The sequence below is a fragment of the Strigops habroptila genome, chromosome 20 (genome assembly GCF_004027225.2).
Source record: "Strigops habroptila isolate Jane chromosome 20, bStrHab1.2.pri, whole genome shotgun sequence".
Classification (NCBI taxonomy): domain Eukaryota; kingdom Metazoa; phylum Chordata; class Aves; order Psittaciformes; family Psittacidae; genus Strigops; species Strigops habroptila.
The window spans coordinates 1,480,456-1,496,210 of NC_044296.2; the positions used below are offsets into that span (position 1 = coordinate 1,480,456).

General features: G+C 63.8%; 2 protein-coding genes across 2 annotated transcripts; one reads left to right on the plus strand and one right to left on the minus strand.

The window, feature by feature from the left end:
• The first annotated feature begins 3,109 nt into the window (after positions 1–3,109).
• FSTL3 (follistatin like 3) lies at positions 3,110–10,951 on the plus strand. The gene is made up of 5 exons (XM_030509081.1): positions 3,110–3,257; positions 5,222–5,407; positions 7,877–8,092; positions 9,436–9,663; positions 9,763–10,951. Exons 1-5 carry the CDS (start codon positions 3,188–3,190, stop codon positions 9,813–9,815), a joined length of 753 nt encoding a protein of 250 aa, XP_030364941.1. The 5' UTR covers positions 3,110–3,187; the 3' UTR covers positions 9,816–10,951.
• A 2,236-nt stretch (positions 10,952–13,187) lies between these two features.
• Positions 13,188–15,247, minus strand: LOC115618006 (serine protease 57-like). Its single transcript, XM_030509082.1, has 5 exons — positions 15,145–15,247; positions 14,867–15,020; positions 14,253–14,397; positions 13,700–13,960; positions 13,188–13,613 (listed from the first exon to the last, which is right to left on the minus strand). The coding sequence occupies exons 1-5, from the start codon at positions 15,206–15,208 to the stop codon at positions 13,434–13,436; spliced, it is 804 nt and encodes a 267-aa protein (XP_030364942.1). The 5' UTR covers positions 15,209–15,247; the 3' UTR covers positions 13,188–13,433.
• Positions 15,248–15,755: the final 508 nt, after the last annotated feature.

A 15,755-nucleotide genomic window follows, 5' to 3' on the forward strand; every position in this document is an offset into this window, starting at 1 on the left:
AGCTGTGGCTGCCCCATCCCTGGCAGTGTTCAAGGCCAGGTTGGACACAGGGGCTTGGAGCAACCTGCTCTAGTGGAAGGTGTCCCTGCCTGTGGCAGGGGGTTGGAGCTGGTTGAGGTTTAAGGTCCCTTCCAACTCAAACCAGTCTGGGATTCCATGATCTGCATAAGGGGCCGGGGAGCAGAAGCCACCTCGCAAGTCCCGCTCCTCAGCCCGGGTGCAGGCGGATGCTGGGGAGGCTTTGGCAGGAGGGATCCGGGTTTGCTCGGGAGTCACGCAGGCCGGGTGATCAGATTTGGAGGGGCAGGTCTTGGGAAGATGTGGGAGCCTCCCACCCCCTGGCCCTCCCCACATGCAAGCTCTCCCGCCCTGCCCTCCTTCATCTGCACAAGTGGAAGTGTCCCAGGAACATGAAACGATTACTCGGCGAGGAGAATCCAGCTCAGCATTTCTTGGCATTTGTTCACGGCTTTTCATCTTCAAAGCTCTTTGCAAACATTAGCTAACTAATCCCTGCACCCTTCCTGTGAGATAGTGCAGGATCAAGCGGAGGAGCATTATCTCTCCGCAGCAGATGGGGAAACTGAGGCACGGAGCGGTGACGCTGCTGCCTCGGGGCGCGGGGCGAAGCTGCGTGTCAGCGCTGGGGTGGAGCGCGGCGGCCGGGCCACCGAGGTGTGGATCCTGCCACTCGTGAGCATCTCCCTGCTTCACCCGTAAGGAGAAAACCCAGCCCCAGGCTCAGAGCTGCCAGCGACCAAAGAGACACCCAGAGACCTGCCCAGCGCCCGCCAGCGGCTCCGCACGAAACCTCTGCTCTTGTGCCTGTGCCCTGACCCTGGGCTCTGTGAGAAACGCTTCTCAATTGAATGTCTTCTTGCAAATTGCAGCTCTAATTGGTTTAGCAGAGTTTAATTAGCCTGAACTGATGGGAGAGGCGAGATTCCCTCCTTAAAGGAGCCCGGCAGCTCGGGAGGAGAATGAAGCAGCCGGGTTCTCGGCGGGCAGGGTGGGGGGAGGATGGCTGGCTCTTGAACCTCAGCCCGATCCTGCCCCAGCACAATGCAGCACCCAGACGGAAAGGTCAGATGTGAGGCTGCCATTCACTGCGGCTGCAAAGAGCTCCTTTGTCCCTGCTCCGGCTCCTCCCGCCACCCCCTGCCCGGCCTTTGGGCTCCTTTGATTCCCGGGGTGCTCCGGCGGCAGGGCTGGTTTCTCCATGATTCCCAGCCTGACTCCTCGCCCCCCTCGCTCCATGGGTGCTGCTGGGGCTCAGCTCCCGCTGTGGGAGCAGAGGGGAGCAGGAAGGCGGCAGCAGCACCCCGGGGTTTGCGGGAATCGCGCTCCCAACTTTGCCTGAGAACCAGTCTTGGCCTCCGCTTGAGGCATGACCGTGGGCCCGTCGCTTCCCGGCCCCACGGCGCTTCCCAAGGGCTGCGGGGCCGGGGCAGGGGGTTGAGCGGAGCCCCCGGTGTGGTTTTGCCAGGAGCAGGGCTCCGAGCTCCCGAGCATCAGCGAGGCTTTGCCAGGCATTGCAGAGTTACGGAAGGAGCCCGACCCGCTCCCTCCCAGGCTCCTCCTGCCCCACGTCAGGCGCAGCAGAGCCCGGCTGCTCCCTTCCAGATGCGGCTCTGGAGCGAGGTCCGACCCCTTCCCTGCCAGAGCAGCCGCTGGTTGTGCAACCCCACTTGCAGCCAGGGAAAATCCCTGCCTGGCCTCCACAAGCTCCTCGTGCATCCGGGAGCATGTGAGCGAGCGCATCACCACCCATTGACATCCAGCGCCGAGGTCTGGCTCCACAGCCCTCTGCCCTTACATGGACAACCCGAAGCGATCCAGGGGTCATGCCGACCACGAGCAGGGATGGGGACACGGGAGGGAGCAGCACTGCCCAGCCCAGGGCCAGCAGCATGCCAGGAGCCTGCAGAGGCTCCGTCCTTCACCCAGGACAGCAGAGCCTTGCCCGTGGCTCCCTGCCCCACGGGCACCACAGGGCCCGAGGGCTCTTCACTGAAGCCCTGTGGTTTCCACCAATGCCACCTGGGGATGGTGGTGGCATTCCCATCCCGTCCCTGGGGTGCAAAGGGCTGCGTGAGGAGAAGATGGGAGAAGATCCACCTCGGCGGAGGAGCAGCCTGATGCTGGCATCGCACCCAGCTCTCCCCTGGCCACGAGACAGGGCTGCTGTGTGTCTCACCGGACCAAAGCTGCATCCAGCCCCATCCCACACCAAACCGAGCCTCTCACGCTGTACCGGCACCAGCTGGGAGTGAGGAGGCTGCTGCTGGGCTGCAGGGGTGGTGCAAGGTCCCCGGAGCCCTCCGGCCAGGGCCCCTCTCCTGAAAGAGCCTGGAGCTGAAAACATGACCTCAGCTGAGGCCAGTGCAAAGGGTAAAACACTCCTGAGCTGCACGGCCGGCAGCAGACACACTGCACGGGGATGGAGAAGGCCCCTGGGCTCCTGGATGGGGGCACTAGTAGCGATGGGAATGTGTGGGGAGCACGGTGACAGTGTGTGATGTGAGGGATACGTCCCCCCAGCTCTTCTCCTTCCCCTGCCCACCTCGCAGGGCTCGAGACTGTGGGGTCCAGCGCTGCCTCAGTTTCCCTCCTGGCTCGCTGTGGGTGATGTCGGGTTGTGGGGTTTGGGGAGCAGAGATGAAAGGAGCCACATGACACAGACCTTCCAGTAACTCCACTGCCAGACGGGGCTGCTGCGGCGAGGAGGAGGAGGGTGGAGGAGCCAGACAGAGGGTTCACTCGAGGATGTGTGGGTGCGGGAGGGACAAGAGGGCAGCACCCAGGCCCCGGCTGCACCGATCACGGGGGGGCACCCCCAAACCTTCCCCTCCCCATTTCCAGCTCAGTGCGGTCCAGCAGTGGGGTGTCGGGGGACACACGGACACATCCTCACCCTGACCCCCCCCCAACCGACACCCCGACCCACCGGGCACCCGCAGCCAGTGACGAGCAGACCCCCGGTGGCACCCCCATCCCCGCGCCCCCCCCTCCGCACTTACCCCCGCCCCCGGCTGCGGCCCCCCCGCCGCCGCCGCCGCCCCGCCCGGTGATTCACGCCGCCCCGCCGCTTTATAACGCCGCCGGCCCCGCCGCCGCCTCACAGGCAACAGGTCGCCGGAGCGTCCCGGCCCGGTCCCGGTCCCGGTCCCGCCGCCCCAGCCCGGCCATGCCGCTGCGGCTGGCGCTCTGCCTGCTCGCCCTCTGCAGCCCCCCCGCCGCCGCCGCCGCCGCGCACGGTAAGTGCCGCCCCGAGGTGGGGGGGGCCGTGGGGGGCACCGGAGCAGCCGCTCCCACCGGGGCCGCCCGCCCCGCCCGCCGCCCCGAGCCGTCGGTGCCGCCGCTCCCCGCCGCGCCGGCAGGTGCTCGGGGCAGGGACGGCCCGGTCCGGGGTCCCGGCGCCGTTACCGGGCTGCGCCCCCTCCGGGTGCCGCCGCCGCCGCCCCGGGCTGGGCTCTTGGCGGTAGAAACCCGTTTTACCGGGAGGCGCTCGGGTGGGTGCTGGGCGCTGGCGGAGCAGCGGGAGCGGCCGATCCCCGGTGGTGCCACCCGGTGGCTCCGGTCCGCGCTGTCCCTCCACCCGCCTGGTCCCGGAGGGTGCCCCGGGGGTCCCGCTGCCACGTCCCGTCCCGTGGTGCCGGACCCCGGCATCACGCCCCACGCTGTGCCCCGGGATGGGGTGATGATGGGCACAACCCCGTGGCCGGCCCTGGAAGCCCTCGCTGAGCCCCCGGGCGGGGGTCCCTCGCCCCAGGCCCACCGGGAACAGCGGCTGGTGCACGATCTGGGTGTGGAGTTTGCAGCTCGAACCCCTCCCGGTTCAGCTGACGGTGCTTCCAGCTTTCCGGGCTTTGCGGGAGCCGTTCCATCCTGGTGCCCAGGCTGTCCTGGACCCCGCTCCAGGGATCCCACAGCTCATCCCAGTGGAGCTGTGGCCACTGCTGCCAGTGTCAGCTCTCCCACAGCAACACTCGAGTTTCCATCTTCACATCCCATGTCCACCTTGCTCCATTGCAGGGAGGGTGGCTCCATCCCCCTGCCCAGGGAATGTCCCTTGTTGGTGTCCCTGCTCCCCAGTGTGGCGCAGGAGATGGTGGGTGCACCTCACAGACCAGGGGTGCGTGGAGCCGTCCCAGTGCGGGTGGGATCGCTCTGTGTGTGGCTGTGCCCGTGTGCATGGGGCAAGCAGGGTCCAGAGCCAGGATGTGGCTCCCGAGGAGCTTGGACCATGGGGGAGCTGGAGCCACGGGTATTGTGGGCGAAAACTGACATGAGTGATGAGACAAATCCACTGATGGCAGAGGTGTGTTGACCTGGCAGATACTTCCAGAGGTGCCCAGGCCACCGGTTCTGCAGCCCAAGGGTTTGCTCCATCCATGGCTGCCCCATGGTGCTGGTGCTGGCTGGGACCCCCACGTGCTTTTGGCTGAACCACAATGGGGCGCATGGGAGGGAGCAGGGGGTCAGCAGTCCCAAGGTGGATGCAGACTCTGCTTTGCGGGGAGTAACTGCAGCCTGGCACGGGCAGGATCTGTCCCTTCCCCCTTCCTTCCCTCCCTCCCATCTTCAGCCGTTGAACAAACCTCAGACTGCAGCTAATGAGAGCAGGAACCCAAATAAGCATCAGAAGAGGCTGGTTTGCAGAGGCGGAAATCGCAGAGGAATCACTCACAACAAAAACCTCTAACTGCTGGGTCCGTGGGGTGAAGGAACAAACAGGCTTTTGACTCAGAGCGATCCCATGCCGCTGGGCTGGCCCCAGCCCAAGGGCTGTGTCAAGTGCCCTGTTCTCCAGCCGGTGCCTCGGATGCCGCTTGCAGAGGCTGTGGGTGTTGATGCTCCATCCTGCTGTGGGGCCAGTGGTGCATGTGGGGGGATCCAGCCCTCACAGTACGGGCACCCACTGGCCCTGCTCTGGGGCTGGAGCATCCCCACTGCAGGGAGGGCAGGGCAAGGGGGCAAGCTGCAAGCCCAGACCCTGGCCCTGGGCATCTCCCAGAGCATCACCTGGAGTGCTGAGATAAATGGGGTGTCCCTGCAGTCCCGGTGCTGTGTTGGGAGCCAGGAGCACAGGCAGTGGGGTATCAGTGCAGGCATGGTGCTGCCACACTGTGCCAGGGTCTATGGGGACCAGGAGAGATGGGAGCCAGCACGGAGCCAGCCTGGCACAGCGGGGACCCCTCACCCTCTGCCCTGTCTGCAGGTGGGATCTGCTGGCTGCAGCAGGGGAAGGAGGCCAAGTGCACCATGATCCTGAAGACGGGCGTGACGTGGGAGGAATGCTGTGCCAATGGCAACGTGGACGTCGCCTGGTCTAACTACACCTACCCAGGCAACAAGATCAGCCTGCTGGGCTTCCTGGGGCTGGTGACCTGCCACCCATGCAAAGGTGAGTGGGGCTGAGCTCTGCCGGGGTGGGGGGGGGGATGCTCTGGGTGAAGCAGCAGCAATGGGGCTGGGCTGCCCCAGTGCCCTCCTCCAGGGACCACTGCTCCTGCTGTGGGATGGGTGCTGCCATGGGGCCAGGGCTCCCTGGACAGCCTCTATCCCCCAGCAGCTCTCATTTTGTGTGTAGTTTTGTTGCTCTCTCTGGAGTGGGATGTGTGACCTGGCTCTTGGCTGTGGGGCAATGAGTCAAGGAGCTGAGCTGAGGCTGCCGGGTCCCAGGTTAACTCATTGTGGCGGGAGCCTCCCACCCCTGTCCCTGCCAGGGCTGTTCGGAGGGAACCTTCATAAGGTTTATTTGTAAGGGGAAAAAAAAGCTCTATTTCTTCCCCTCCGCTCCCCCTTCCTGCTCCCAGCGCGTGTGTGTGTGGAACGGCTTTATGTAACGGGCAGTTCCAGCAGTGGAAACTCTCCAGCTGTGAGTTCCAGCCCCGCCAGATGTTTTGGCGTGCGCCAGAGGCACGGATCCCCCAGTCGCAACTGCGTGGCCGTGTGAGAACACGCTCGAGGACCTGCTGACCGCAGGAGGCAGGAGCAGGTCTTTGGAAGGTCATGTTGTTATTTGCTTAAAGGAGGGGGGAAGAAAAAGGGTTCTTAATGAAACCGCTTCTTCCAGCTCCTCCGCACCCCCGGCTGCTCCTCAGCCCGGTCCTGGCTCGGGGCTGTGCCCTGTGCCTGCCATAGGCTGAGTGGGATCAGGTTGGTAGGTGCTGGGAGCACTGGGACCCTCTCCAGGCGCTGGTCATGGGGCACGGTCCCCCCTGTGCCGGGGTAGAGGGACATGGAGAGGGGCTGCAGCTCCTGGGGATCACCGGGGTCTGGGAGCAGGAGCTTTGGAAGCACCGGAGAGCCTGGCCGGCACGTACACCACATCTCCCCACCCTCCCGAGCGCCCCATCCAGATGGAGCTGGTGCTGCTCCCCACCGGAGGCCTTGGAAAAGGGCGGATGAGCCGAGCTGTGCTCCTGCTCCCCGGGCTCGTGGGGCTGGGAGAGGTTACTCCAGGATACAGTGGGCTGCAGCCACCAGCCCTGCGCCAGCAGCAGGGCCCTGCGGGAAGGGTCCCGGGGGCTCTGCAATGGGTCTCTGGTTGGAAGGCGGAATTCCTGGCTCCAGCTGCTGGGGACACGGTGTCCCCCGCTCCAGGAGCCGGGGTCGAGGTCAGGGATGGATGCTCCAGCTGCCTCCCTCCTGTGCTGACGGTCGGATCCCGCTGTGCCGGCAGCAGCTTTCCCGGCACAGAGGGTGACCAGGGTCCCGCTTGCTCCAGCAGTGCTGGGGCACGGGGCCAGGCCCCTCTGTCCTGGGGTCTTGTCCCTACAGCTTTCAGCAGAGATGCTGCCAGGGCTCAGCCTGTCCCTCTCCCCTTCCCTTGGATCGGCCCCAGCTATGGAAATCAGGGAACAAGTTGGGAAACTGTCTCCCACCAGGGAATTTCCCCTGGGGAGCGCAGGGCCAAGCAGATGGGGAATTTCCCCTTCCTCCTCCTCCTCCTCCTCTCCGCTGTCTCCCAAAGTGACCCATCTCCTGCAGGGAAATCCCCCTCTGTACCTCCCAACAGCTCCCACACACACCCTGTCTGCGGGAGTCCTTCCTGCTTGGGGATGAATCCCCATCTCAGGAAGTTTGTCGGTCCTGCCTGGCCTTTGTGTGGGTGCTGATGGGTCCCCGCACCCCCAACTCCCATCATTGCTTGTGACCTGGGGACCTCAGCAGCCAAAGGGTCCCTTTGGGTTGTGTGCAGGGCAAGGGGTTTCCAGAGTCCCCATCCCTGCCTTGGTCTAGGTGCTGAGCCCTTTGCCTCTCCCTATGGAGGCACCAGCACCCTGGATGGGCCCCTCTCCATCCCTGCCGGCGTGGGCACAGCCCTGGGACCCCCTGAACCCGGCCCCCGAGCTGGCCGGGAGGTGACCCGGGGGACAAAGCGGCCGCCTGTCTGGGGATCCCGCTCTTGTGTTCAAGTCACGGAGGCGCAGAGCGAAACAGGGCTGGGTATTGTCTGATGGCAGCGGCGTTCCTGATCGCCCAGACAACTTGAGAAGCCCAGATCCTTCTGGAGGAGCTGGGGCCTTGCACACAGAGAGATTTTTTCCATTGCACAAGAAAATGAAATGTCTCCTTCCAAAAAAACTCAGCACATGGAAGCGAGGAGCTGGTGCGGAGCGGAGCGCCAGGCTCCGGCTGGATGAGCGCGCGGAGCTCCCGCCAACGACCTGCTCCTTGGAGCTGAGCAGATCCAGATGCTGCTCAGCCTCGGCGTGCGTGTTGTGACCCCGGGAGGGATTTGGGGGCCCCGAGAGGGCTGATGCGGGGCCCCATCCCTGGGGTTCTCGCCCTGTGGGAGGTTGGGCAGGACGGATCCTTCCCGGGTGCTGGTGCCGCATCCTCACGTGCTGCTCCCCTCTGTCCCCAGAGAGCTGCGAGGGGGTGGTGTGCGGCCCCGACAAGGTCTGCAAGATGAAGCACGGGCGTCCCCAGTGCGCCTGTGCCCCCGACTGCTCCAGCCTGCCCCGCAAGCTGCAGGTCTGCGGCTCTGACGGCTACACCTACCGCGACGAGTGCGACCTGCTGACGGCCAAGTGCAGGGACCACCCCGACCTCGAAGTCATGTACCAGGGCAAATGCAAAAGTAGGTCTGGTCGGGCCCCTTGTCCCTGCTTTGTCCCGTCCCCATCCTGTCCCTGTTCCCTGTGCTTCCCATTCTTCCCAGCTCCAAGCTGCGCCTGCATGGGAGGAGGTCAATGGCAGTGTGGGCGCGTGTACCACAAGCTGCTTTGGTGCAGAGGAAGGGTCCCCCCGCTGTGTTGTGGAGACATGTCCGGGCACATCCTTCCCTCTCCCACTGGGAAGCTGGGTCTCCCCATTCTCTCTGCTGTGTCCTACCCTGAGCACTGGCTGCTCCCCTCGCCCCAAGGCTGGTTGTTCCACCAGCAGAGCACAGGGTCTGTACCCAGTGCTTGGCCATGCCCAGAGAGGGAAACTCTGTCCTGGTGCAGAGCTCTGCCTGTGGGACATGGGGATCTCTCCCAGTGAGGGGACACTGCTGATGTTTCCATCTGTCAGCATCACCCTCGCTGCGCTCTGAGCTGGCCCTGCCACCCTGGTGGGACGTGTGATGCTGTCACAGCCCATCGGTGCGACGGGAGGTTTAACCTCGCCACGGGCTGAGGAATAACAGTCCGTAAAATGTCACTTACAAACATCAAGCCCCGTTTTTTGTTCTTTTGTTAAAGCGAGCAGCAATCCTCCCTGCCCTGCCAAGAACTGTCAGAATTATTATGATTATTTTTGCCAGCCCTCCTCTCTGAAATGCTTTTGCCTGTCAAGCTCTGGCCTGCGCAGGGAAATATGGGGCAAGAAATGTGAGTTGCGAGCTGGGAGTTGCAGATGCCAAATCTCCTTCCAATCCGGCAGGGAAAGGCAGGAAGGCGGAGGGACGGCATTGGGAAGTGTTCACGGTATCCACGGAGCACTGCAGGCCCCACCATGGCCATGGGGCTGTGCTGGGCTGGGATGCTGAGCAGACCCTGGGGTTTGCTGCGGAATGGGGGCTACGCAAGCCTTGAGCTCCGTGCAGGGTCCAGTGTGACCCTTCCCTGCTCACAGTGCTGCCAGCCCTGCTGCTCCTGCTGCCAAGGCACCTGCGTGGGGCTGCTCGCCCCAGCCAGGTCCCAATGGGCTCGGCACCATGTGCTCGGCTCTGCAGCCAGATCTCGGCTCTGGATGGAACCGCTTTCAAGGGCTGCGGGGCCACACAATCCCTCGCACCCCATCATCAGCTCCTGTCCTCTGGAGAGGTGGTGATGAGGGTGCATGGGACCCTCCATCCCTGGCTCCAGCCCTTGATGGATAAAGGCAGGACTGGGCTCGAGCTGCCTGGGTCTCCCTGGGATGATGCCCATGGTCGGAGGAGCCTCAGGAGGACTTTGTCCCTCCCTGGCTCCCCCCAGCTCAGCGTGTGCTTCCCCGCAGAGTCCTGCTCCAGCGTGGTGTGCCCCGGCACCCACACGTGCGTGGTGGACCAGACGGGCAGCGCCCACTGCGTGATGTGCCGGACGGCGCCTTGCCCCGAGCCCACCAGCCTGGACCATGCCCTCTGCGGCAACAACAACATCACCTACCCCTCAGCGTGCCACCTCCGGCGGGCCACTTGCCACCGCGGCCGCTCCATCGGCGTGCGCCACTACGGGAGCTGCTCGGGTGAGTGGGGGTCCGGGTGGTGGGTAGGCAGCGGGCTCAGACCCCCCCCACCCCAGCACCTCCATCACCGCTTCTCCCCTTCTCCTGCTCCGTTTCCAGCTGCGGCCAAATTCTCCCCGGAGACGGACAACGTGGAAGAGAACTACGTGTGAATCCTCCCTCGCCACGAGGCCGGACCCAGGAGACAGGGGCATTATGTGTATATTGTACAAACCATATACCTGATATTTATTAAGATAAAACCTTCCTTTATTTATACCTGTGTATGTTATGCAGTCGCAGGGGAGCAGGGCAGGGGGCTCCCGGAGCAATTCCGAGCCACCTTGGGGATGCTCCGGTGCCTGTGGGGGTGTCGGTGCTGCCGTGCATTGAGCCCCCCCCTCGTGTCCTTGGCCGCCAGCCCTGGGCCTATTTATTTTTGGATGGAATTCGCAGTACTGTGCTGACGTTCCTGGCCGGGACCTTGAGGTCCAGAGGGAATCTGTGCTTTCGCCTTCCCCAGCTGCCAGTGGCAGGAAGGGCAGCACGGTGCTGCAGAGGATTGGAGATGGGTCAATATGTATTTATATACATATATATACGTGTGTATATATATATGTGTATGTAATTTCCTCCTAAGGTTTTAGTTGAAGTTGAAGTTTTCCTGGTCCCCTCCAGCCCAGGCTCCCTCCCATCACTGGAGGTGATGCTGGTGCGATGGTGGCCATGCAGCACTGCCCACCATGGGCCATGGCAGCCCTGACTGGCGGGCACGACTGTCCCCTTGAGCTCCCCACCACTGCAGTGCCCTCACCCACAGCCCATCACCCGGCTCCCGTCTGCCCAGAGCCCTCTTCATCCCTCCTTCCATCCCTCCCAGGACAGTGCTCAGCTCCCAGCCCCACTGCAGAGCTGCTGTGGGGTGGCCGTGGGGAGCATGGCTTGGCAGAGGGGGACAGGAGGGGATGGTGGCCCTGCCTGGCATCCCCCCGGACACCCCCTGCTCTGTTGACTGCTCTGTCAACACCCTCTGTATTTATTTTTACTACTTCTCTCAAGTTGCGTGTTGTCACCTGTGTAAATAACATCTCATCTCTGACACTGAAAAGCTATTGCCTTTATATAAATATCATATATATATTTTATATATATATAAAAAAAAGTACCATATTTTCTATTTTTGTATGGTTGCGTTCCGATTCCTGCAGCAGACGCTCTGGGAACACCCCCATTTCCTACTCGGCAGTGTTAGGGGCATTTTACAGCTGTGTTACAATTTGGATTATCATTAAAACCCAGAATAAACGGTGCTGTGGGTCCAGTTCTGTTCAGCGGGTTCTGTGGCTGCAGGAGGTGGTGGCTGCATCCCCCGGGGCTGCGCTGCTGCAGCATCACTGTGCACCCCTTTAGTGGGGATCGAGGGATGGGGATGGTCGAGAGCCCCCTGCTCCTGCTTGGCTTCACCTCAGGATGTTTCCAGCCCGGCCGAGGCCGTTCCCTGCAGTGGGAGGAAAGGGAAGAGCAACCAGCCAGGCAGATAAATCTGTTCCCAATATCAGGCCGTGCCGTGAGGGTTTGGTATTTCACAAAACAATTCCTGCTCGTAATTGGGTCCTGATGTGCGGCGCTTCCCCACGGCGGGAGCCCGGGCAGCAGCCAGTGGCTTGGCACCAGCAGCTCAACGGGAGCTGCATCCCCTGTGCTGGGGGACAGCACGATGCAGCCCCCAGGCTGGGGTGGGGGTTCCAAACTGAGGCACTGTGGAGGGAGAATGAGACCTTCGCTCCTGGCCAGCACCCAGCACCCTCAGCCCTTCCTGTGGTCCGATGCTGAGCATCGCACAGGATCCAGCGCAGGCTGAAGGCACGTTTGAACCCAGCACCCCAGAGCTGAGCTGAAGCCTGACCAGGCAGCAGCATCTCACCCTGGGGTAGGGGCTCTCCCGCAGCTCCTCTCTACCCGCCCAGCTCAGCGATGCCGCATCTGCTTTTGGGGATGGGTGTAAAGGCGCTGCCAAAAGTCTGCCCAGGACTTCCCCTGGCGCCGGCGCCCGCAGCACATGGTGGTGTGTGTGGCCTGGGTTCCTCTGAGCCTGCCGCAGCGCCTTCCTCCCTGGGGCAGCTCGTCATCCTCGGGCTTTGGCGCCCGGAGCGCTGGCGCATGGCCTCGCGCCGAGCCCGCGGGCACGGGCTGCAGCAGCGACGTCAGCTCCTGCCGATGAGCGGGAGATTTCAGCTTCCAAAACATGGCCATGAGTCAGGCGCCTCCTTCCCGAAGGATTTTGGGTGGTCTGGGACAAGCCGGGACAGGCGCCGGCTCTCCAGGCTTCCCGGCAGCACACAGAAGCCCTGCCCTGGCATCCCGGGGTGGGGGGGGGTCTGCCCCATGCTGCTGGGAGCCCCACAGGTTTTTGGGCTTCCTTGGAGGCTGGCAGCTTGGCAGGGTGTCTCTGCTGGGTGTCCCCAAGGCCACCGATGCCCGTGGTTGTGGCCCCTTCATCCCATGCAAAGCACTGCAGTGGGGAGCTGAGATTGTGACAGGAGGGGATGGAGCAGCCAAAGCTTCCCGGTGGGGTGACCATAGGGAGCAGGCGGTGAGGGTCTCTCTGGTGACCTCTCAGCACACCGGCCCGGCCCTGGCCTTCATCCTCTCTGGCAGAGCCTCTGGGGGCTGTGGCACGGCCGGTGCTGGATGCTGCGGTCACTGCAGCCTCCTGGAGGACCCTGTGCCAGCAATCTGCAGCTACAACCAACCAGGAGCAGGGAATGTCCCTGGAGACGTTGGCGATGCTGCACGCTGAGACCTGGCAGCAGCTCAGCACACGTCCCCCTGGCCCCTGCACCCGCAGCCACCCAACTGCCCCCAGGCGAGCACCCGGCTGCGCGCCCCAGCGTGCCGGCACCCCGCGGGCTCTGCCAGCGCAGCGGGCGGCCGGGAGCCCATCATCTGCCCCCGGGGGGGGCTGCGGTTCCCCTGTTTGGGGGGTCCTGCAGCGCGGTGGGGAGGGTGCGGCGTGAGACGGGACAGGACAAGACGAGACGGGATGGGGTGAGACAGGGTGGGACAGGACAGGATGGGACGGGATGGGGAGCCCCACCCCGGCAGCAAGGCAGCCTCGGCGCTGCTGGGGATGCTCTGTGGGGCAGCAGTGCCTGGATGTGGATTCTGGCTCCTCTGTGGCAGGGCCTGGTCCTGAGTGCGGGGCTGGTGGTTCCTCCTTCCTCCTGCGGCTCCTGCTCCATCCACCCCAGTCCAGGACAAGCCCAGGGTCTGGAACCCAAAGGGGAACAGTGGGACAGCGAGAGAGGGGGGTGTAATGGGATAGGGGAAGGACAGGAGAAGGGAAAGCCTGGAAAAACCAGCCCCCATTGAGATGGGCAGCAGCTGCCTGGGCAGTGCTGGGAAGAAGGATTAGCCCCAGCCCACCCTCCTGGGCTCTGCTAGCTCCCCATCACATCCCTGGGGTGGGCAGACCATGGTGGGGAGCAAAGGAGCTCCTCCTGCCCCAGAGCTGGGTGGGTAGAGGGAAGGTGAATGAAGAGAGGTTTGGGACCAAGGTTTTATTGAGGAAGGCAAATTTGCCACTGTAAGAGGCCGAGCGAGGTGCTGGGGCTGGGGGGGACTCATCTCCCCTCCACAACAGGCAGACTCAGGCTGAGCATCAGCTCCCAAACCCCCCTGGGACGGGGGACGGGGGAGTCCTGGTGCTCTTCTCCCCTCCCGGGGGCTGCCAAACAGCCACGACACCTCTCCCCACAGCCCCTGTGCCCCCGGGCCCCCTCCCAGCCCCACTAGGGCTTCGGCTGCCCCTTCTGATGGTGATGCCCGTGCACGGTGTGATGCACCCAGTCGATGTAGTTGGAGATCTTGGTGTAGATGTCGGGGTACCGGCGGTCCCCACACCTCTGCCCGGAGAACGAGACGATGCCATAAACCTTCTTCTTGAAGATCAGGGGTCCCCCGGAGTCCCCCTGCAAAGCACAGGGGGTGGGAGGGGGACGAGGGGGTCTCCTGGAGGGGGGTGTTTGGGGGGGCCCGGCGCCAGCACCGCACTCACCGCGCAGACACCCTGCAGCGTGGCATTGCGGCTGGCCCCACACATCATGTTGGACGAGACCTTGCCCTGCCACAGCGTCCGGCACAGGCTCCGCTTGACGATGGTGGTGCTGGCCTCCATCAGCTCGGTGGGCTGGTCACCGTAGTTGGACGTGTCCCCCCAGCCCAGCACGTAGCAGACGGTGCCGGGCTTCAGGTCGATGTGCGGAGAGGGCAGGCGGATCCGCTTCACATACTTGTTCAGTGTGGCCGACCTGTTGAGCTGGGGGCACGGGTGGCTTTGCTGCTATGGCAAAGCATCGCGCCCCATCATATTCCCACCCCAGTTCCTTGCTCATGCTGAGCCCCCCAACGTTGCTCTCCCCAGTTCAGAGGCCAGCCAGCCCCTCTGCACTGGTCCCCGTGTGCTCAGGAGCAGAGGGAGGGAGGTTGGTGTGTCCTCACCCGCCTCCATCGCACCCCACGGCGTGGCCCTGCTTCTCCGGAGAAGCACTGACATCTAGTGTCGGCTCGGTCCCGCGTGGGGCACCCCCGGCCCCCCCTCCGGGGCTCACCCTGAGCATGCGGATGTCGTTGTCCACCGAGCGGGGGTTGTAGTGCGGGTGGGCAATGGACTCGGCGATGCTGAAGACCTGCTGCGACCCCTCGGGCTCCTGCAGCCGGTGGGCGCCCAGCACCACACGCACCGACGGGTTGCGCCTGCGGCAGAGGGACCCTGAGCGGGTGCTGCTGTGGCTGGGGGACAGTGGGAGGGAGCAGGGAGGCTTGAGAGGTGCATGGGTGGGTGGGAGGGGGGGTTTATAGAACCATGGAATGGTTTGGGTTGAAGGGACCTTAAAGCTCATCCAGTTCCAGCCCCCTGCCACGGGCAGGGACACCTTCCACTAGAGCAGGTTGCTCCAAGCCCCTGTGTCCAACCTGGCCTTGAACACTGCCAGGGATGGGGCAGCCACAGCTTCTCTGGGAAAACTCTGTGCCAGCGCCTCAGCACCCTCACAGGGAAGAACTTCTTCCTTATATCCAACTTGAACTTCCCCTGTTTCAGTTTAAACCCATCGCCCCTTGTCCTATCACTCCAGGACTGTGTCTGGGATGGGGGGGGGCTGTTTGTGCTGTGTCCCATGTGGGGATGGGATGTGATTAGGCCCCGCATGGGACCATGGCTCACCGGGGAATGAGGCAGTGGGCTGCTGTCATCACCCACTTGGGCCACACCAGGAAGCCCCCGCAGACGTGCTGCCCGTCCATCTGGATGGAGGCGATGAAGGGCTGGGAGTGGGGGGCCACCGCTTTTCCCCCGATGATCCAGCTCCCCTGGGTGCCTGGGGGGGGGGTGCAGGTGGTCAACAGCTGCCAGGGTGTCCTGAGCCCCCCCCCCTCCAATGCTCCAGCCCAGGGTCTCTGTCTCCCACCATGCAGCCCCCTCAGCCCCAGCTCCCCTGTTACCTGCCGGGGCCAGGAGCAGGATGGAGCCTCCCAGGCTGAGGATGAAGAGCCCAACCGTGACCATGGTGGTGCAGAGCAGGTCACTGTCACCTCCTGTGGGGCCGCTCAGGATAGGGGGGTGCTTAAATACTTCTGGGTGCCAGCGGGTATCTCCCTCCTGCTTCCTCCCTTCTGGGTGTTGCTGCTTTGTGCAATGCAGCGGGTGGGGAGCACAGGCGCTGCAATGCTGCCACAAGGGTAGGTGCAGCTTCCCCCTGGACCGGCCGCTTGCTCCGGACTGGGGAAGGGAGAGGGAAAGCAGAGCAGCTTCCCATGCCAGGCCTGGCTGGGAGCCTGTCGTGCCTGGAGCTCCTCAGGATGAAACCCCTCTGCTCTTGGCAGGGAGGTGGGAGCAGCAGGGCCCCGCCATGGCCCGGGACACTTCCCGGGATGTGGCAGCATCCCCAGGGCTGGCCACAGCCTGGCTGCTGTGGGTTGTACAGGGACTATGTGTACAGGGTTATCAGTGTACTGGGGTGGGTGTATGGGGGGTGGGTGTATGGGGGGTGGGTGTACCCCACTGCTGCAGAGGGGAGCCCTGGCAGTGGGTGCATTTCCTAACGGGCTGTGGT

Bases quoted from the DNA above. Each gene is read 5' to 3' on its own strand.
- FSTL3 (XM_030509081.1), top strand. From the start codon at position 3,188: ATGCCGCTGCGGCTGGCGCTCTGCCTGCTCGCCCTCTGCAGCCCCCCC. The intron at 8,093-9,435 runs GTAGGTCTGGTC...GCTTCCCCGCAG, and splicing joins GTACCAGGGCAAATGCAAAA to AGTCCTGCTCCAGCGTGGTG. The intron at 9,664-9,762 runs GTGAGTGGGGGT...CTCCGTTTCCAG, and splicing joins CCACTACGGGAGCTGCTCGG to CTGCGGCCAAATTCTCCCCG.
- LOC115618006 (XM_030509082.1), bottom strand. From the start codon at position 15,208: ATGGTCACGGTTGGGCTCTTCATCCTCAGCCTGGGAGGCTCCATCCTG. The intron at 15,021-15,144 runs GTAACAGGGGAG...CCCCCCCCCCAG, and splicing joins CCTGCTCCTGGCCCCGGCAG to GCACCCAGGGGAGCTGGATC. The intron at 13,614-13,699 runs GTGAGTGCGGTG...TGTGCTTTGCAG, and splicing joins CGCTGCAGGGTGTCTGCGCG to GGGGACTCCGGGGGACCCCT.